Source organism: Anas platyrhynchos, chromosome 5 (assembly GCF_047663525.1).
Source record: "Anas platyrhynchos isolate ZD024472 breed Pekin duck chromosome 5, IASCAAS_PekinDuck_T2T, whole genome shotgun sequence".
NCBI lineage: Eukaryota > Metazoa > Chordata > Aves > Anseriformes > Anatidae > Anas > Anas platyrhynchos.
The window spans coordinates 39,300,237-39,322,222 of NC_092591.1; the positions used below are offsets into that span (position 1 = coordinate 39,300,237).

General features: G+C 36.6%; 2 protein-coding genes across 2 annotated transcripts in view; one reads left to right on the top strand and one right to left on the bottom strand.

Moving 5' to 3' along the window:
* Positions 1-21,986, bottom strand: part of CHRM5 (cholinergic receptor muscarinic 5) — a 50,220-nt gene that overhangs the window by 22,734 nt on the left and 5,500 nt on the right. The gene's annotated exons all lie outside the window — the stretch shown is intronic.
* The window catches only part of AVEN (apoptosis and caspase activation inhibitor), a 98,921-nt gene that overhangs the window by 16,677 nt on the left and 60,258 nt on the right, over positions 1-21,986 (top strand). The window contains exon 2 of the mRNA XM_027458849.3: positions 4,857-5,040. Within this exon, the coding sequence (XP_027314650.1) occupies positions 4,857-5,040 (184 nt within the window). The remainder of the gene's footprint in view (positions 1-4,856; positions 5,041-21,986) is intronic.

Genomic DNA, 21,986 nt, shown 5'->3' on the forward strand with positions numbered 1-21,986 from the left:
TTAATATTTGTATGTAGACAGAACAATGTGGTGGCCTTAAGGTTTTTAAAAAAAGACACTGTTACAAAAATGAAATCTTTCTGAGGCTGTGTCATACTCATATTGTCTTGAGTTAATTCCTGGTGCTGTCGTCTTGCGCCTGTTTCATTATACCAGCAATAACTTTCAAAAATATAATTAAAAGCAGGTATGTCTTCAAGAGCAGGTCAAGTCATTACAGTGTATCTGTAAGTCTTCCACACTTGCACTTGTCTGGCTAGAGGAACCATTCAGTAGCTAACATCAGCCGAGCTACCGCACTTACACAATGCACTAATACAAGCCTCTGCATACGGACTTTACTCTGTGAAAGAATTTGTAGTGTAAAGATAGTGAACCACTTGGTTGCTTAACTATACGTGTTTTTTTGACCCTATGACTTACAAAGTCCATCTGAGAGAATCTGACTCTAAGAGGTACTGCTTAAATGGGGATGAAGGGGAGAGGAGGAACTGTCTCTGCACGATGCCATTTTAAGTATGCCCATTCCCTGTACAGCTGGTAGTCTTGGGCAGATTCAATCCATAGGATACTTCCCTTTTGTCTCGCTAGACCTTTACCCTGATGAAAAGAGAAATTGACATTGAGACAGATAAGCCTGAATGTCAGCAGGACTTGGCCAGAGCCTTACAGCCATTTCCCAGAAGGGAAGGGGGAATCGAGACAGAAGTTCACTCAGGAAGTTGGCATAGGCTGTTGCTGTTCATTGGGAAAAACCTCAAAACTGTGTTTTCAGATCTTTTGTAAAGAGACACTCAGGGAGAGAACTGGGAGAAATGCTACAAAATAAGCAAGAAGGAAAAATGTAATGATGTCTGAAAGCTATATAATGGCAAAGGGCAGTTGGCCCAACAAGAGGTGAACTGAGCACGTGTTGTTTCTATGCTCCTCCAAGCCACAGCAGAACATTGTAAGAACCAACAAAGATTAAATGTTTTAAACTTTCCTTAGAAAGTCGATAGAACTGAACAGGAAGAGGGCTCTAAGCAACTCCCGTGGCTTCCTAAAGGTAATACGTACAAAATCTTTTAGAAAGTTTTAGAAAGCCCTAACGGAAGCCCTGCCTTTTAACGCGCTGTCAGTTTTTTAAAAGGGCTGTGAGTTCAACAGCTCCTGCCGAGTGTTTGTGTTTAACGTGCTCGGACGGACGGCACTCACACTGAAGGGTGGCTGAGTAATTGGAGCAGGATATAGGAGGTCACTGCTGCACTTCCGCCATTGTGTACTTCAGCCTTGCTCTGATCCCAAACACTTTGGGTTCCAGGGAAGTGCCAAAGGCTGACCCCTTGGGAAACGGCCTGTTCAGAATAATATTTACCTTGTTTTGACACCTTCCTTCCTGAAAGGTGTGCATCAGCGTGTTCTTGCCTGTGAGCAAAGTCAAGCAGAAAGCCTGCTTTCCTGTTTTTTCTTGGTACCATATCTTCCCCAACCCCACAGGCAAAATTAGTGTATAAAGGAGGGTGTACTAAAATATCCTTATGCTGTAGTAGAGACTGCAGATTTGGGGACCTGTGTGCTGTGCATTTTGCTTTCCTTCAGAAGGAAAGCAGAGTCATGGGCTCTGGTAAATGTTGCAAATACATCCTTGGCAAAAGGGTCCTTCTATGAACACTCAGACAAAATTGTCAGAAGGCTTCCTGGTGTTGTTCAGCTGGGCTTTTGCATACTGTCCCCACTTTCAAAATGTCAGTGAAAGGTGCAAATGTTAATGCATATAATGCTATCTGAAATAGAGGCACAGCAGACAAATATTGTACCTGCTGTGATATCATCGTGCATTGTAGCACTGAGCAATAATGTGTACATGTGATTCAAAACTGTTTAAAGGAATAAGTTTTTCTCCTTATCTGAGTAATACTGTTTTAAAGGTTATATTTGAGTTAGCTTCAAGAATTTGTCTCAGCTTGTATCATTTGTTATTTGAGAATGGGAAATGGGGAAGGTATTTTGTTTCATTGTATAAAGGATAGATGCCTGCTTTGTACTGATTAAGACTCATTTTAAGTAAGGTATGATGATAACAGTAGCGTATAGTCTAGCTGAATAGGCAGATAAGAGGAAAGTAATGAAGGATTATTATTTTTGTGTTTCTGAGGTTGTTACCTCAGAGGTTCTTACCTGGTAGCTGTCTCATGAGACAGTAGAAGCAAATCATTTTCTGAAGATTCACTGATCAGCAATTTCTTTGTATGTCTTTTATAATCCTTAATTATCATGGTGAAAACACATCTTTAAGTTGTGTGAAAGTTGAATATTCAAATGTGACGATTTGCAATTTTATCTTGTAGCAGGACAGTGCATTATGTAAAAGTTTCCTTGAAATAGTTATTGGAGATGTAAGGAGTAAGGAGGTTGGTATTTAAAGTTTACTTATTTAAGAAGTAAATCTCAGGGTAGTACTCGAGGAATTAGGCTCCACAGTGCCTGTTAACACTTATGAGAATTTGTGGCTCGTTTCCTAAAGTTCAAGTTAACATTTTACCTGCTAAGAAATGCAATTTACTTGAGGTGTGCTATTAACATAGCTAATAATAGAATGCAAAAAAAAAAATAAAAAATTAGTCCAGAAGTATTTCGTGCCTAAAAGAAAACATATGAATACATATTAATTTAATTGAATCTTGTTAAAATAAAATGGTGATAATCCTGTGTTGATTTTGTTGATGTCTGAAAGGAGAGAATCCTTTAAACAGGTCTATAGTTAGTAATTAAATGTAGTACAATAGTTTTCTCAGGTGATCCGATCTTTTCTTAAAAAGGAAGTAAAACACAATTGTATCATTGCTTTGACTCGTGAATTGTATCACATCCAAGTTATTTGGGGCACTGAATTCCATTAGGTTTTGCTGGATTATAGCAAATCATTCAATTTCTAGGAGGAAAAAAGAAAGAAATGAAAAAAAGTAGATTCTTATCTTAATATAAGTGGATTTGGCCTTTGTTCTGTGGAAACTATAGCTCTGGATCAGTCCCTGGTAATGCAGAGTTGTGATTTCATCCCCTCGCTCATGCGACCACCTGTTTGTTCATGACAACTATTTTAGTGTTTTTATCTGATGGATAGAAAGAAAAAGATTTTATCTAAAAATTAAACAGAAGCAACTAGAGTGCACGCAATATTTTCCCTCTTGTCAGAGGGTTGATGTCTGGGGATGTATTTGTACAATTATGATAGCTTTTAGTCTGTTCCTATGCTCTTTGATTTTCACATTCCTTCATGCTATTCCTAACCAGTGACGCTGTTCCCAAAGTGATGAAAGAAGCTTGCTTTATGAATATAGGTGGCTTGTTTTTCTTGAAGTCATTATTCTACTTCTGATTTTGTTACTTGGATATTATGCCAGTTTGTCCAATGTTTATACCAGTACGTAAAAAAAAAAAAAAAAAAAAGACAGTAACTATTTAAGCCTTTGGAGATTTTAGTAATCTTTCTGCACAAGATGTTGTAGCTCTTCACTTACAAGTGCACTATTTAATATAAATAATTGCTCTTCACATTTATTTCAGGATTATGTTTCATTTAAACTATCAAAGCCAAGGTCCTCCTTACAGCAAGTGTCTGATGGTGAGCTGTAAGCGCATTTTGGTTTATGGATATATAATGACTTATAGAAAGGTAGCTTGCCCTTAGCATTGTTTTACACTGAGTGGAGATGGCTTTAAGCTTTACAGCAGTGTAGACAAGCTTAAATTTCACTGCCCTGGTCATGGAGAATGCACTTACTATTGGGACAGCAAAATTAGTTAGATTGTATGGCAGAGCACAGTGGTTTGTAAAAAGGAGAGATGAAGCAAAGGAGAGAAGAGAGTGGAGCTGTCAGTAGGAACGTTTGGGAGCAGGCACGCTGGGAATCTCTTCTTTCTTGACTCCCCTACTCAACCTTTTCAGAGCTTTAGACCTTTGCAGAAGGTATCTCATGCACAGGTTTTCCAGCTGCTCTGTTCTCCCCCTGCCGGCTGTGCACTCCTCCCACTGTGAAGCCAGCCTTTCTGTCTGTAAAGTGGTGGTTGTTCCAGCTGAGCTGGCTCTGCGAGAGGAGGGCTTTTGAGGTACAGAGGACTCAAGGGCAGGGAGAGCCTTCCACTGTTAAGTACTTGTGGCAAATGCTTGCTTAGCTCCAATCTGAAGCTGACTATGCTGTTGACTTCTTTTAGCCCTAGCATGTTTTGGGCATTTGGGCTGGTAGTTTGACTGCCAACAGTCTATTTAACTTTTCCACAGGTGTTTCAGTGAAATGGCTTTCAAGAAGGAAATTAATTATTGAATTATTTCAATAATTTTCCAATTAGTATTAGCTCAATAGTACTTGAGTTAAGGCCTTGCTTAAAATGGAAATTCTTACAGAGATAACCCTATCCAGGTATTTTTTTCTGCAGTATTTGTTATGTTGTCTTCATCCAATTTTGCTCTACAAACATCACTTCATTCTATTATCATCTGTATCACTGCAATACTTGGACAGATATTGCAGTTGAATTCTTAGTTCTGCTCCCCACACATTGCTTTCGGTGTCACAAAGGGAGCTGTTTGCCATGGGCTTCCAGAATAGGAGGGAAATCTGCAGAACTTGCATCAGTGTCACTGCTTGACTCCTGTACGAAGCTTCACGGGGTACTTTTAATAATGGCATTGCATACAGTTCAGAAAGATGGTAGCACTAGTTCTAAAAGTTTGACTGGGTGGCTACTTATCCAGGCTGATTTGTATTTCTGGGTTTGAATTCTGTGGTTGTTGTTTGTATCAGCAGCTATGTAAATACTGAGATAAATGCTGTTGAGTTGTAATGGCTTCACTGTCTGTTAAAATGCTACAGGTAGAAGATGATGATGATGATGATACTGAATCACGAGAGGAAGAAGAGAGAGAAGTGAAAAGCTACTCAAGAAGAAAGATTTTTTCAAACTGGAGCCGCTATGAGGATGCAGAAAAAGAGGGACAGAACGAATGTGGGGAATCGCAGAGAGGAACAGACTTCAGTGTTTTGCTTAGCTCAGCAGGTAAGCATTTTATACTCTGTATAAAGTTTTTTAGCTTTACAACTTGAAATATTCTGACTCTTGTTCCTTGATGATGAAACAGGGCCCTATAATACTGCTTCTATCTGCCTAAGTCTATTTAGGAGTCTTCAAAGTCTCCATGGGAGTAGCTTTGGGAGCCCATACAGACTCCACTGAGTCATGGTAGCTGGGGAGTAAAGCAGGACTGCCACATATATAGCTTTGTCTTAAAACTATGGGTCTGAATGCATGCAGCAACTTTGAGCCTCTTGCTGACGGTGAATTTCTTGCTGATCTGAGTTGTTTGGTTGTTTCCCTGAAAACAAAAAAGGTTGCTGGTATGACTAAACACAACAAAGCAGTCAAGCAGCTGCTTGCTGTTGTTTGTTTTGACAAAGATTTGTAATCAGTGCTGTACAGATGTGTGCATGAATAGCAAGTGTTACTCTCCTTGATAGTAAAGATCAGTCATTTTCCCATTTTAAAATAAGATGAAATAGAAGAAAAGGGTGGAGGGCAGCCTGTGATGATTTTGTATATATATATGTGTGTGTGTGTATGTATAAATGAAATATGTGTATATATATAATAGCTATACATTAATAGTATGGACAGATGCACAGTTACCTAAGATTATTTTAGAAACTCATACTGAGCCGTTATGTTAGAATACTGTTCAGCAAGAAGCTACAGACAGTATTTATTTATTTACTTGGTGCAATTTGGAAGCTCTGAAATCTCTCAGACCTGAATACTTGGATTTTTCAGCCACAGCTTACAGGTATAAGTTAGAAATTATCTGCAGTAAAGAAACATGGACCAGAGCTATCCTGTGTGCCAGAATCAATTTCAGAAGTTCCGTTTTGTGTAAGCATTGCAAAACTGGGCCTAAATTGCTGATTTTAAGCATATGATTATGGCATGTATATTGACATCTCTGAATGGCATGTTGCACGGTAAACAGAATTGTAGTTAAGATGTCAGGTATGGACATCAGAGTTGGATAGATAGCCTGGGGAGCAAAATAGATATCACAACTCAAAACTTTTTCAATCTAGAGACCTAACCTGAGCTTCATAGTTGCGTGTTGCCATTGTTCTACCTTGTTTTTTCCCCAAGTGAATTTAAATATCTTTAACTTACTATGTAGCCTTCAAAATGCCTTTAAAATGCTCTGATGAATAGTACTTTTGAACTGAAAGTATAAGGAAGTACTATTTATTTCTACTGACTTGTATTTCTATATTCCAATACATCTATTTGACTCTGTAGATTGTCTTGATGTCTAATTGGAAATCTTGTTAGTAGTCTTATTAGGTGTTAATTCTACATCTTCCATTCAAAGTGTGCTTTACCTTGCTTTAGCTAAACATTTTTTTAGGGTCTATTGTGACAGCTCTTGACATTAAAATAAATTGATAGGAGCCAGCAAGGAAACAAAGTACTTGTTTTAAGAGAGGAGGAAATAGTACCCTCGAAACAATAATACAGATTTTGTGGATTCATGTGAAAAAGCAGTGCATGTCAGGGGGTGAGGATCATATTTAGGTCTGCTCTGCTTGTTTATACATTTTAGTAAAAAAAAAAAAAAAAAGACAGGTTTGATTAAAGTATTTTGGAAGTAACGTAGGATAATGACCTAATGAGTATGATTGCTTTATTGTCACAGTGTCCTTGTTATCGAATAATTTGTGTGTTGCTGAAAACTACAGCTTCAGCAAGTTTCAGTTTTTTAAAAATGCTGTGTTTTACAGAACAGGAAAGGTTTGTTTGTAGACAATTAGACTCAGAAAAAACGAGGGCATTATGTTGCTGGTTTATATCTGTTTAAAAGACTGAGTTGAATTTCTGAGTGCTAACCATCCCCTTAGCTGAGGTAATGATCTTAGCATTTTGTTTTGTCTGTCTTATCTTATTTCTTGTATTTTTTTTTTCTGATTTTTCATTATTTTGTTATTTTGTTATTTTCATTATTTTGTTGCTTGTAATGCAAATTGTGTATGTCAGAATTTTCACTTGATATGATATGTTTTAAATTATACTGATTGATAAATATGTCTTTGTTGTGTTCTTTGTGAGGTTAGGTATTCACTTACTGAATTAGAGAATTAGTAAGTGTGAAGTTTTATCTCCTGAGTAAAACCAAGACTTCTTCATTCTTTGAAAGTTTCTTTTTCGTTCTTTGAAGAATGTTAGGATGGCATTAAAAGCTGTGCAACATTCAAAAATAAAATTTTTTATGTTCTGTTGTGCATAGTTTTAATCGCTGGTGTGTCTGTCTTTTGGTAAAGATTTATGTTGATGTCTACGCTTCGCAAAACTAAATCTTTGCTTTATTTTTTCTAGTGGTTTTTATGGTTGTATTAGTCTAGATGCATTTTAAAAATGTTTTAATCCTCATATTGCAGTGTGAAGTGAGATCTTTTCTAATGTCTGTTACCATACGTACATCTTGAAGAAAAAATGATTGTGACATAAATGTGTTAACTGGAAGAATATGAAGGCAGAGCAGCAGAAATTGTTATAGAAAACATTTGCATAAGTAGTTATGAAGAGAACAATACATTGCATGTTCTTATGTGCTTTTGAATAGGAGTGTGAGTTCAAAAAATGGTTACTGATATTTGTTTATTCCTACCGTCTGAATTAGAATGGTTTCAGTTAATCTTTTAAATGAAATGTCATGTAATTTTAGTTTGGTATGAATTGTGTGAGTTCTTAGCAGAGAAAATCTTAGGTTTTATTTGCATTATTATACTTGTGTTCAGATAATATCTGGGAAGGGAGCAGATCATGAATGTGCAAAATTCATTTTAAAACAGTCTCCTCTTAGAATTATGAATGTAGTTTTTACTTGCTAGTTAAAATGAGCTAGTGTAGGCTGTGAAGGTAGGTAACATGAAGATATTGGTAGATGAAGAAGGCGAGGCTTCGCTGAATCAGAAGGAGAAAGTTGTACCGTTCTAAAATGAACGCTTGTGGAAAAGAACATGAACCAGCGTTTTAAGACATTTTGTGATCAACTCGGTGTCATTCAGAGTATGTCTAAATTGCCAAATCTGTGTGGTGTTCTTTATAAAATCATGTTGAATAATACATTTATTTTTTATTTTTTCATTGTAACAGAGTGAATACTTGCACAGTTGTGGTTTTTTGTTTGTTTGGTTGGCTTGGTTTTAAATCATAACTGCGTGACTTGCCCAATATACCTTGTGTGTGTATGTTCAAAGATGTTAAGCTCAGAGTGTAATCCACTCCAGTTCTTACACGTCCAATATCCTACGGCTTACTTCTCATCATTTTTAGATACCAGTAAAATGAGCTGATATCAGGAGGTGGGTTATTTAACCATTTTGATTTGTTTTCAGTATCTGGTGTAGCAATTCAAAGAAAATTGTGAAACAAATTAACAGATCGACTTGGTTCTTAGAATTTTTCACAGTTGTTACTGACAGAAGGATAGGGCAGCATTAGAACCTCTGACTGCTTGATATTGTATTTCTTCTATGATAGTGAATGCTAGGATGTCAGTTTTTGCCTTTTTTTTTTTTCTTCCCCCAGTCCTTTGTTAATTAAAAGGAGAGATGACAAAAAAATGCACTGAGTTAGGAAGGTGGCATGAATTACTGTGTTACATGCTCAGATCTTTACAGTAATGCAATAAAAGGTAGATCTCTTTTCAGTTAGGAAATGAAAGATTGTCTTCCTTACTTATGGAATTTAGTAAGATTTTCTAAGTAGTACTAATTCTCTGTGGTTATCTGTTTTTTAATAGACTTATGTCTTCCGTTAATTTAAATACCACACATCTTCCCCTTTGCTAATACAAAGATATTTCTATTGTATGTAACTTAAAATATGACTGCAGCTGGTTATGGCAGAGCTGTAAAATATTTAGTTTATTATTAGGAATGTCTTCAGCCTAGTGTAGACTTAATAGTTTTGCATGTTAGTTAATTCAAATGGACTGTAAAACTGCATGGTTATATAGCAGGATTTTCTCTTCTAAAAGTTATCTTTCAAGTCACATTTGTAGCCATTGGATATATTTATCTATTTATTTTCTTGTGGAAGTGTTATGGGCTCTTGTTCTTACGATACATGGTTTCTTTAGCTTGGAATGGAATCATGTTTACTTGTAGTGATCTAAGAAGAAGCTTGCATCTCTGCTTTTTTTGTAACTTTGACTTCTGTTAGGATATTGCTGTTTAGCATTCTGAAATTGCACCGTGGATCCAATTCAATTGCACCAAGCAGTTAGGGGATTACTGGAGAGGGAATGGAATTAAAGTGCCATTTTTCATGAATGCAAAAGCTTAGCAGGGTCTTGCACCAGTACACAACTACGTAATTACTGTAGCCGGTTAAGAATTCTTTGGCACACACTCTGACTAAAAACCTGTTCTCCTACAGAACATTTAGGTTCCACAGTATTGAAAGCAGGGTCTTATAGAGATTGTTGGTCTTTAATACACAACTTAGATTTATTCCGAGAAAACGTCTTGTTAATTGAACGAGATAGTTTGGATGTACACAGTGATGGTGACAGAATTAGTGCTAGTAGGCAGACTTAAATGAAGGAAATCCTGATATCCAAGGAGTTAAAATTCAAAGCTTGATATTTCGTTAATAATTTTATAAGCATGCTTCTGTGTGGAATTCTCTAGTTTAAATAAAGAAAAAATGGCAGCAAAATGAGAACACAAATACTGTGTGATATGGATGTCATGTTGATAATTAGCAGGATTGGAACTTTTAAAATCTATTATATGAACATTCCAGATGCTTGAATTAAGTAACTGTGAGCTGTAGATTGTTATGCTGTATTTTTATCAGAAGTGGAGGAAAATGGGAGATTTTTTTCAGAAGGGGGATCATTCTGTGGTTGCAGATATTTGCCGAGTATGATAATCTTTGGGGGATTTTGTTTTACTTTTAAAAATAATTTTTAAGCCACACACTTTTTTTCCCGTTTTTGCTTATTCTTCCAGTTTGTCCCTGCCTCAGGCCAGTCCCCAATGCAGCAGCACTGATTCTGTTCAAGTATTTAGTCTCAAGTAGTCCCAGACCATCTCTGTCTGCAGCTTGTGCCTGTGCCTTCAGTCTTTGCCCACCTACTAATTCTTCTCACTCTCACTTAATTCTGTTTATTTTTCTTATTGTCTTTGTTTCTGATTCCAAGTGGTGGATCTTTTCTCAGTCTTTTGTTGTGAGCCAGTTTCCTTCTACACATGTTCACTAAATTGCAGCTCTGTCAAATATACTCCATCCCTCATTCTGCCCAGTCCTAGTGATCCCCAGACCTGAGTTGTTCTCTATGGGACTCATCATTTGCTTTCATTTTTCTCTCATCCACCACCACACCTTCATATGTTCCTTGTAGTTTCTTTCCGTGCTAGTCAAATCCCAGTTTATTCTTTCCATTTCTAGTGTCTGCTTAAAGCTGTATTCTCTGCCTTCACTCCAGACATTCTGACAGAATTTCCTAAATCCTATTCAGTTACCCAGTAATGTGAAGTGACAGACCACTGCATTCAACTGTGATAGAGATAGTGGGGTGGAAGTACGTGGGCTGATACTTCTTGTTTGGTGCTGCACCAAAAATGCCTGTTAAATGCAGACTTCTCTTAGTGGGAGAATTTTGCTCTTTCCCCTATAACCAGAGGTTAGAGGAAACCCAATTCATTTGCCTTGTATACTGGGATGACGTACAGAAGGTCACTGAAGATGGACTGTTTGGTGACTAGGTGTTGAGCTCCAGCAGATTTTGCCACTTTGTATGTACAAACTGAAATCTAGAAGCTTGTAGCTTGACCAGATCAGGTCTCATTTTTCACAGAACGAGCAAATTGGACATCCCTAATACAAAAAGATTGTCCAGCATGATTTCAAGGTGCTGACTCGAGCCAGAAGAACACTTACAATTTTTCAAAGGAAGACCTTACAAGGGCTTTTTTTTTTTACCCCAGCTTTGTTCATGGCAGAAAACCGTTCCAGACATTCTCTTCTTCTTTTTTTTTTTTTTTTAAGTGGTGGTGAGAAGAGAGGAAAAATTACCTGCAGCAGACCATTGGCATGGAAAATCTCATACTGAATAGTTGGAAAGCAACTGAAAATGGTCTTAAGCAAGAATTAACAAAGCCAGGTGGCTTTGATAACATCTGATGTCATTAGCCACACAGAGCTACTTTGTTGGGGCTTACACTACTTGTATGTGGAGTAGAATGATGCTTTAGTTCATGAGTCTTTTTTAGTGTTTTCTCTCTTTCTGTATAAATTAACACTGTGTATAGCAAAGAAAACTTTTCTATATTGCTTTTGATGCCTAGCTGAGGTAAACTACAAGTCCATCGTGAAGCCTTCAGGGAATGTCTTGAATCAATTTAGGAAAATGCTGTTGAAGCGTAAAGAACAAGGGAAGTGGAAATGATAGGATAACCTTACTTTGCTAGAAGAATCTTGCTATGTTTGAAGAGCTGTCCTCATTTTTTAACTGATGAGGGTTAAGTGCCCCAAAATAGGTTTAAGTCATTCGTTAGTTTTTATGGTTGTTAATGGATGTGTTAGGTTTAAATATAAGATTCTAAAATCGCATTACAGAGACTTGATTACTTTTCTTTGAAGAATGGTAGACATTATCAGTTATTACCAAAAGCTGCCAATATGCATCCCTCAATAATAATGTGCTGAGTTGCAGAGCTGCAAGATGCAATGATTAACTAGATGAAAAAAAAAAATTTTGGACATGAATTCTACGCTTCCCCCCCCCCTTTATTTTTTTTGTAACTTTAAGGGTAGGAGGGCAAATGCTATATAGTTCAGACAAAACTGGCAGAATGTTTTTGATATTGTACAAATAAATATAATTTCAGAAGGTACTTAGCACTTGAATACTGTAAGAGGTGGGGAATAGAACTTATGAGCAGTTACTGGAGCACAGTAGAAATTATAGGAAGTAAGTATAGGAATTCCAAATTCGCAGTTACTTTGCATTCCCTAAAATACTGTTCTGTCTCTGTAAGCTCTTGGTTTTGGGCCTCTCTGTTTAATTCTGATAAGTCTATTGCAGTATATTCTTGCATATTTGTCATCACTGAGCTGAACAGATAAGTTCATGGAACAAAGCTTGTCTTAAAAATAGGTTTCCATGCAACTTTTCTATCCTGGATATATATGGACTAATTTGGAAAAAAAGTAGTGTATAGAGTAAATTAGTTTTCTTATTTTCTGGCTAATTCTGCTCAAACAAAAAGAATAGAAATAGCAAGGCATGGTTCTGATGCTAAAAAGGAACCCTTTCAGTTTAAAAGTTCAAGAAAATAGTTGCAAATCAGTTCTCTTTACAGAACTGCCTTACTCATTGTTGGTTTGGATTATTGTTGTATATGTCAGGGCTCCCGTTTTCTGTTGGTATTTGATTGCCAAGTTCTACCATTTTTTGTTTTGTGTGTGTGCTCTGTGAAATTATTTGTGTCCATGTATCTTCATATAGCTTTCTTTCCTTCAAGTATTCCGTTTTTTTCCACTGTTTTTTACTTGAGCAGTTTTACTCATTGATCATCAGATCTTCATCAGGAAGAATTAAATGGGAAATTTCTGATGTTTTGTACAAGTGTTCTAAGTGAATAAATGTTTGTTGTTTTTTGTAGGACTTTGGCAGAACAAGAATTACAACTTGCTCTAACTTTCTTTTAGAAATATATTTGCTATTGATGTAATGCTTGGAGATTAAAAGAGAATAGACTTCCCTTGCCCCCAGTTCTTCTGCCAATGAAGCAGGCAGAGATAGGCAATAGATGCATCAGTGTACAGAGATTTAGACCTTTCCTAATAACGAAGAAGAGATTTTTAGAAAAGGTACAAACATTCTTGTTCTGCATGTCGCTATGCTCATAGCCCTCCTATGGGATATAACAGAACAAATGCACAAAATCCTGCAACTGCTGCATAGGCCTGTTATCAGATTGCATCTCTATTTCTTATGCAACTGAGATATGCAACTGATATAGGGAACAATTGTTGTTAATCAGCTCTGCGAACATTGTCTCTGTGCTAAAAATAATGAAAAGTTATTTAAAATTACTTTTTGCATGTCTTTATGACCACATGTGGAACAGTTGTATTTAGCTAGTGTATCATATTTGCTCTAAAATGTAATAGATCCAAACTTCAGGTCCTTGTTATTCACCGGGTGGCATGAGCTCTGTGTAGAGCACGAATGTATTGTTCAATTATTATTTATCAACATTTTTAAGGTAGTACCAGGTGACTGATCTTGACAGAAAGCTTCACTGATGCAGTTAAGGACTGGTAGTAGGACACTTGACACTAGTGTCTGTACTCCTGACATAAACAGTTATAGGCACATGCTTTACGTGCATCCTAGTGCATCCTCCTCATGTTGTTTTCTTTTGCTCTCTTACTCCATAAACATTTCCAGAACTTCCCTGATGTGCTTTCTTCTCCTGTTTGTTGTCCCATTCCAGAACATCAGAACTTTCCTTTCCTTTTTGGAGTTCATGTCATAGATACAGATTCACATCTTTGGACACTCTTTATGCAGTGATCTTCTACCTGCAAAGCTTTTAGTTGTGACAGCTGTGCCCTGAGCAGCCTACAACTTTGGCCTTGTTGTTAAGCCTGAGAGATACTGCTATTTTATGTACCTGTAAAGAGGCAGGAATATGAAATTGAGAAAAACACAACCCCCACCTCTCTGCCCTTGCCAAAATAGCTTTCCCAACTAGAAGAAAAGCCCTCCGTGATAAAGATTTCCAGTAAAATCATAGGACTTGGCATCAGTGAAAGCTGGTTATCCATCTGCTCAGCGCTTCTTCTCGAACTGTTCCTAACATTACAGAAATTCATTTTTTGTTCTAATCAGACAAGCTGTCCCTTTTTTTTTGTCTGAACTAAAAATAGGAAGTGCCAGATTTTAAGTATTAATTACATTTTTCCCGATAAAAGTATTCTCTTGTAATGGATAATCTGTCCTTACGCATATATGTTTTCATATCTGCACTCCCCCACCCAGCTCTGTGTGTGTATATATATGTGTGTGTGTGTATATATATATATATATGTAAAACCAGAGCTATATAATTGACATATAATTCTATGTCTTGAGTACATGGAAATGTAGAATAACTGTTTTTGTTTCAATATTCTGATATCTCAGAACTATTTGGGTGTACATTATTTTCTGTGATAGTACTGCAAAACTAATAGTAAGTGATAGAAGAAAAACTGAAAAGTATCAATGTTTTGGAGATTTTGTTGGTATGCTTTATGATTTAGAATTGAATTAGAGTAACATTGACAGATTAAAGGGGGTAAATTTTGTTCCCATTAAAATCAACATAGCAAGCTTTTTCTCATTCTTATAATTCTTCATGCTTTGATTGTACTCATTTATTTCTTCAGATCCATATTACTGGATTTTAAAAATTTTCTAATCAACATCCTTCTTAAATATTTTACTTAATCTTTTGCTGATACTATATATTGACAGTATTTGCAATGAATTGAATTTATATATGTTTTGCTTATGAAATCACAAATCAGTATGTTTAAATGTGTGACAGTTTATCTCTATTTTTGTCTTGCTGTTTTCGTGTCCACTACTTGAAACTGGAGGCTTTACAGTGTGATTGAAACATCTATGCAGACAATTCACTATGTCTCTTGCTTAATCTTGTCTTTTCTTTTTGTGATACCCCTAAAACTCAGTCTGTCCTGACTAGGGGCTTCATGTTGCTTGTTATGGTTTCTGTAGCATGATCGTCTCCGACTTTTCTTGCCAGTGAAATTTTCTAACAAAAAACCTCATTACTCCAACTCTCAGATAGTATGTTTAGTATTCCTGTCTTAATTTTTCAAAATTCTGTAAATTATTGCTACTACATTCCAGTTCTCCTTCTCTTACTTTTACTTATATTTACTTTCTGCCTTCCCTCCTTCCTTTGAAATTTCCTTTTACTCCATCAACTTTGTGATTTTCTGTGTTGCCATGTATTACTTTCAATTTTTTTTCATCTCTTTCATGTTCCTATTTACATTTCTGATTCTGAATTAGACTGTAAACTTTTTAAAGCAGGGACTTCCTTTTGCTTGCCTGTAAAGTATTGGTTCTTTTCCAATAATGGCATTAGTAGATAGTAGATATGCTATCTGATATGGTAGTGATAGTAGTAGTCATGGTAATATTAAAAGATGTTGATTGACTTGGAGAAGCTGTGTTTGTTTTAATTTTAATACTTGATCCACTTTTGTTTAATCTCTGTGCAAGCTACATTAGGGAAACGACATTCTATTTTTATGGTAAAGAGTATCAGGCAGATACTTAATTGCAGGAGCCAGACTTCATTTACTGTTCTGTTTGTCATACGGATAATTTTTTCCTAATACCAATTTTTGAAGAAACAAACTGGGATAGGAGTGTTTCCTTGTTCGTTGATGCTCAGAAGCAGTGCTGTGTGATCCAACTGTGCATGAACCAGCATCAGAGGAGACTGGCAGACCTGTTGTGCCAGCAGGGTGCTCAGGAATGTGTTTACGGGGAGCAGTGCTGTTTGTAAGCACTGGCTTTGGAGTGGAAGGCAGGCTGGGAACTGCGCAGTACTCCAAGGGGCACTGACTGCCTATTCCATTTTCTGCCCCAGCTCTTCCCGTACTTCTTATCCTGTTTGTGGTCCCGATATTCCTCACGTTTGCTGCCAGTGTCTTGGCCTCTCCTGGCCCTTTTCATCTGCTTTTGAGTCTTCCTCAATCAAACCTATTCATTTTGCTCTGGTTCTTTCCAGTTTTCTCATCCTGTTGCTCAAGAGCTCATAGTTCCTACATCCAACTTCATACATGCTTTTTCTTGATTTCCTACCTCCCTCACCCACCCCATATTTTTATACTTGTCCAAATCACATGTTGTGTTCTCTTGTCTATTGTTCACTCCCAGTATTCATGAGAGCGATGTCTCTGGCTGTTGTATTGGAAGGTAGGTAGCTCTACTGAGCACATAAAAGATCTGGTTTTGTGTTTTAGTTTCTTTTTATCTTTGCCTTAAAGGGATTATTTTTTGTCCAGGTTTAGGTAAATTTCTTAAAAGAATGCTAAAGGCATATTGAGCCTTGAGCCTTTGTTTCAAAATGACAGTTATATTAACTGCGTGCTGCTACCCTCAAGGGAACTCTTTTGTCCTGTTATTCTTCCTTGCGTGTTGTTCTCTCTGCATGTGTAAAATTGTGAACTAGAATCTCATTTAATAAATAGCATATCTGAGGGACAGAATAAGGTGTAGGGAGGAACTATGTTTTCTTTAGTTCTGACTCATTTTCAACCTTTACTGGATTGTGAATCAGATGACCTTCCTTTGACAGTACACACTCATCCCATTTTATAAAGCGTGGTATTTCTGAATCTGCTACAGATAATTTGGATTGTGATACTGATCATACCTTCTCTATTTCTTTTTAAGATCTTGATTGAAAACAGGCTGTGATAACGTGGTATTTTCTCCTTGAGTATGTGCATGTGTTTCGACGTGCAGAAAATGTGTCACTGAAAAGCTAGCTACAAAACATAACTGGCCAAAGTGGAAAAACTAATTCAAGATGGGGTGCTTTAGTAGGCTGATACCATTGTAATAATTTTTGTGTCATAAAAATTTTGTGTCATAAAAGCTAGAGGCCATAATTACAGATATTTATAGCAAAGAAATTTTCTGCAAGGGAAATGCTGGCAGAGTGGAGATACCAGAAGGCTAAGTGTTATAAATTGACAGGTAATAGGAGGTAAATTAGGTTAGATGTTTCTGAGTAAATGAAGTGCTAGGGGGTGCAAGAGTAATAGTCTTGGAGAGAAAGTCTCTCTACTCTTTATAATCTTTCTGGAAAAGACGCTCAGTTGGCAATGTTCATTGACATCTTTCTGATGTCTGAGGGAGTGTACCAAAGCATTTATGATGGAGAACAGCACTTCCACCCTGACTTCTTTACCAGTGGAGTCTTGTTAGAGCAATTGTTACTATTTTTTTCTCTGGGTGTACCTTATCTTAATGAAATTGTTAGAAGATAGAGTTCAACAAGAGAAACTACAAATGTTGGTTGTTTTTTATACCATGGAATTTGCTTTAGGCTAACCCATTTCTTGACTGAAATCCTCTGACACAAAAAAAGTGTGGCTCTATCAAAGGCAGAAATTATGCATTACTGAAGAAGCAAAAAGCCTTCAGAGCCTAAAGATGTCATTTTGTCCTTTATTCATTACACAGGTTTCCCACATAATACTATGGTTTAGTTTGGGCAATAAGTCATCTACCAACCTAAAAAAATAAATCTAAAATGCAGATAGGATTTATCAAGAAAAACATTAAAGTCTGGGACCTCTAACATTACCTATTGTCACTGGTGTCTACATGTTACATCAGGGATTCTTAACTGGGTCTGTCTTCAGGAAAATTAACAAGCCCAGCTCCTAGTTGTACACAGGGAGCAATTGTAGGTGCTCATTAATTGTTCCAGAAGTCTCTCAAGCCTGGAACAATCATTCTCTCTCTTCTGGCTTGGATGTGGTTACTTTTTGTAGACTTTCCTTTTACCTTCTCATATCGAAAAGCATGCTTTTCCTGTCAGGAAAAACAAGAACAATAAATTGCTGCACCTTTCAGGTACCCTTTTTAGGATTACATTATCCTTTAAGACAAAATTTGAAAAAGGAATTGTATACAGGCAGTACTAGTGGGTTTGTTGATCAGTGTTCAAAAGGGGTATAGTATCATGGGCACAGCAGTGAGAGTGCAAGGTGCTTGTGTGTTCCCTTTCCTGTCACTTCAGATGGGAGTAGGTGGAATAAAATAACTTTTGTGAGGGTGAAGAAACTGTTTTACCCTGAGTAACAAAATAATTCTTGCTTACCCCAGAATGATCTGGCTAATGCTGCATCCATCCCTGCTTTTAAAAAAAATGAACTTACATTGGCTTCCCCTGCTCCCATGCATTAAATACTGGAGGAAAAATATTTGTAGTTGTAAAATGGTGGTTTTCATCTCTAAGTAATTGTATGTGTGATTATTAATTGCTTTAGTTGTCATGTCAGTCACTACTAAAAGATTAATTCTGATGAAGGTTGCTATAGTGTAGTTTGCATTTTTTTTCATCCTTCTGTGCTTTTTTTTGAAGGAGCCTAATAGACCTCTGTTTTGTCTGTTGCATGTCTCGGCTCCTCTCTTGCTTTTATTGAGTATTTATTTTTCTTCTCTTTGTTATGCAGCTGTGGAGTTCTTATCAATAAGAACGTAATGAATTTGAAATTGTGTTGTATTACATTGCTTCTGACCTCAATAATAAATTATGATCGCCTCTTCTCTTTTGAACAAATCAGTTTGAAACACACTTCAGTGATATTATGGATTTGGCCCATCACCAGATATGGATTTAGTTGCCTGAATTGACTGCATGAATGGTGCAAAAGAGTTGGCAAGAACATAAAATTGAACAGCTGCTGAGAAGGGAAAGATCTTGAGGAATCAGGGAAATAATAGGATTGGTAGTACTAAGGGAAGGAGCAAGCACTCTTTTGGTGGTAGCGTGCATGTGCATTAGATTAAATTACATTGGACTGTGGAACCTCAATATTAGTATTAAATATGCAGAGGAACAGAAATCCAGACACCTTCTGATTTATCTTAATAGAAATTTACAGTTAGAATATTGACAGCAAGTACATTTTAATGTAAATAAAAGACTACCGTATCCTGCTTTGAAATTTCTGTTGCTACTCCACATGCTTGTCTGCCCCTTCTTTTACCCTTTTTTCTGTTGCTCATTCCATAATACGTGTTCGCTTACTCTTGATTTTATGTATTTTCTTTCTATCCCACAAACAACTTTATTTCTGAGTTGTATTTGAATATGAAAAAAGAGGGGGAGGGAGAGGAAGAAAAGGAGGAGTAGAAATCTCCGAGAACACTCTAGTCACTTAGAGGAAAATTGCCTATGAGTATGAGATGACTAAATTAACTTGTAGAAATGTAATCTGAAAGCATCAGATCTCGTACCTGTAACTTACAAGCACACTTTAGCTTGTCAAAGAAAATTGATCTTCATAAATATCTCTGTGTAAAATAACGTTTAACTAGAGACAAAGCATTTTAAAGTTTTCAAAGTGTTTGATTTGGTCATGTTATCTTTTTTATTAAAAAAAAGAAATGTGAGTGTTTGTGTTTAGCACTGCACTTCAAAATAGTTCGTTTGAACTTTAACGATTTTCTTGTGACTGTTCATTTACTGGTAGTGGAGTCCTATAATAATTCTTTTTTCAAACCTTTATTGCCTTTTCTGAAAAGACTGTTCCACTTTAAATAATTTTAATATAGTACAGTTTTCTCCCGCTACAGTGATTATAAGAAACTGCAATAGTGAACAGAGGAACTCCTTTGGGAAGTAAAATTGGAGTATGAATTAAAGACCTGTGTTTACAGACTTGGTTGGTAGAGGGAAAGAGCATTTATAGTCTAAATCTTACCATGAGCAAGAGACAGTGGAGGACATTTATTGATTTTAAGAAAGCTGCAGAGAGATGTAAAAATGTTTACCTCACAGTTGCAAATGTTTTAGGTGGGTGACAAATGCTGTAGATGATATTTTTTCAAAGTATCTAGCATAAAATAATCTGAGCTATATTCCTGAAGTCTGTCAATCTCCCAGACTGGTTGTAAATTGTAAATACCTCATTCAAAAAAAGCCTAGTGAAATAAGTTTGTTCTGTTACAAAAATAACCCACTGAACAAGTGATACTATATGATTAAACAGCTGCTGTAATGCCTTTTTAAAAACTGTTACTAAGGCATTGAACAACTACTGCTGAAAATGTAATTTTATGTGAATAGAATTCATTTAATCATGAAAGGGAAAGCACAGGAGATTAATCCAGGGAGAATAGGACATGGACAAGATATATTTTGGTGACAGTGATAGTGTACACCTACGATATCAGTCAGGAAGAGATGACGTCCACATAATGTATTAGGGATGATTTATATAATTTACATTACAATAGGTAGATGAATTCTTGAACAGCCTATTAAGGAGAGTATGTATAGGTGTTTAAGAAAGTGGCTTTTTCTAGAGTCTGTTTTTCACTATCTGAGTTCTGACAGCTTGGCACTGCTAAACTTAGAAACAGTTCCATTTCTTCCTCTTCTCTCCTTGCAGCACATTTTAAAACATGTATACTTTTAATTGTTTGGTCACAATATTTGTCATTATTTGCTTTTAGGCATTAGACAAAAATACTACCGACAAATACCTTTCAATTATATTTGCTTCGTTACTGACTTGCAAAATGTGAGAAATAGCAAACATTATTTAAAAAAAAAAAAAAAAAAAAAGTAGTGTTTGGGATAAATCTGAAGAAGTGAAATTTCCTGCTGTTTCTTTCCCTAGCTCAAATCTCTCATTGTTTTTGGTATTACCTGAAGAACAATGGATCAGGTTCTCTCTAGTCAGGCTAACTAACCCCGACATATCCAATAAAATTCATAGGTTACAAAGCCAAGGGAACCGTTTTTGACCAGGTGAACTTTTCTGGATTACATGAGCAATCATAAACAAAGTTGTAAACAAATTTAGTTGGATTAGGGCACGTCTGTTAGTACAGCTACTGTCAATAACAACTGTCAGTCTTGATTTAAGCAATTTCAGTGATGGAGGATCCCCAGAACTCCTGGAAGGTTGTCTTGTTGGGCTCTTGGACTGATCCGAGGTGCACTGCTACCCTCACTGTTAGAAGGCGGTTCCACTCTAAGTCTCTACACCCTGAGGACTGTGGAGAGTTGCAGAACAAACACACACTAATGACAGATGAAATTCATTGCAGATGAAGATTTAGTGATGCACATGGTGTGGGTGGGGGATAGTCCCCTATCACGTGCAAAGACTTCTGAAGTGGTTGTTACTGCTCAACAGTTGAAAGGAAATCAGAAAACATATGATGACAGTATGTAAATCAGTGATGCAGCTGTATCACATATTCCTTTTGGAGTTTGGATCCCAGATGCTCCCTAAGGAGAAATGCAAAACACAGAGAAGGGTGGTAGGGTGCCTAGCAGCATGGAAGGGCTTTCACACAAAGCATGACTGAGGATGTTATGATTAGAATAGAGGTCTTCAGTCTTGAAGACAGATGACTGAGAATGGTTTGGAGTAGCTGTATAGAAGGGAGTATTGAATGAACCTGACTGTCAGCAAATTCAAAACAGAGAAAGAAGGAATTTTTTGTTGTAACTTGTAATTAAGCTATGGAAGTTTGTCACAGGATCTTCTGGAGGCTTACGTTTTGTGCAAGTTCAAAAACCAACTGGAAAAAATCCTTTGAAGGCTATCTTATTTATAAGATATCATCTCTGGCTCAAGAAATCCCTGAACCACAAATAGAGGCTGGCAGAATATTTCTGAGGAAGTGTCACTGTCTGTGTGCCCTGTTATTAGTCTTTGCTAGACTTGCACTGTTTGGCAATATTTTAGGCTATATAGAATGTCTGATTTCATCTGGTATGACCTTTGCCATGAGATTTGTTTCTTTCTTCCCTGTTTGTAATCTGATGAATCAATAATATATATATAGTTTGAGATGCTGTTGGCCCAGAAAATATTGGAAGGTGTTGCAGTCATGTAATGGATTCACTTTTCTGTATTTTTTTTCTATTTTCAATTGTAATTCGCAAGCTTGCTGGCTTTACCATTATTTAGTATGTAAGTATGTAGTAGGGGGGAAGCAAGTTGTAAAGCTTATTGCATCAACACTGCTCAACAGGGCTATATATATAAATCTGTATTTGTAATGTCTCATAACTGCAAGAATTTGAAGAAGGTCAAACAATATCTTTCTTGAATACTGAAAAAATGCTATCAGATGGAATGAGTTAGGTCAATATAGGCCCACGTGTTTGACG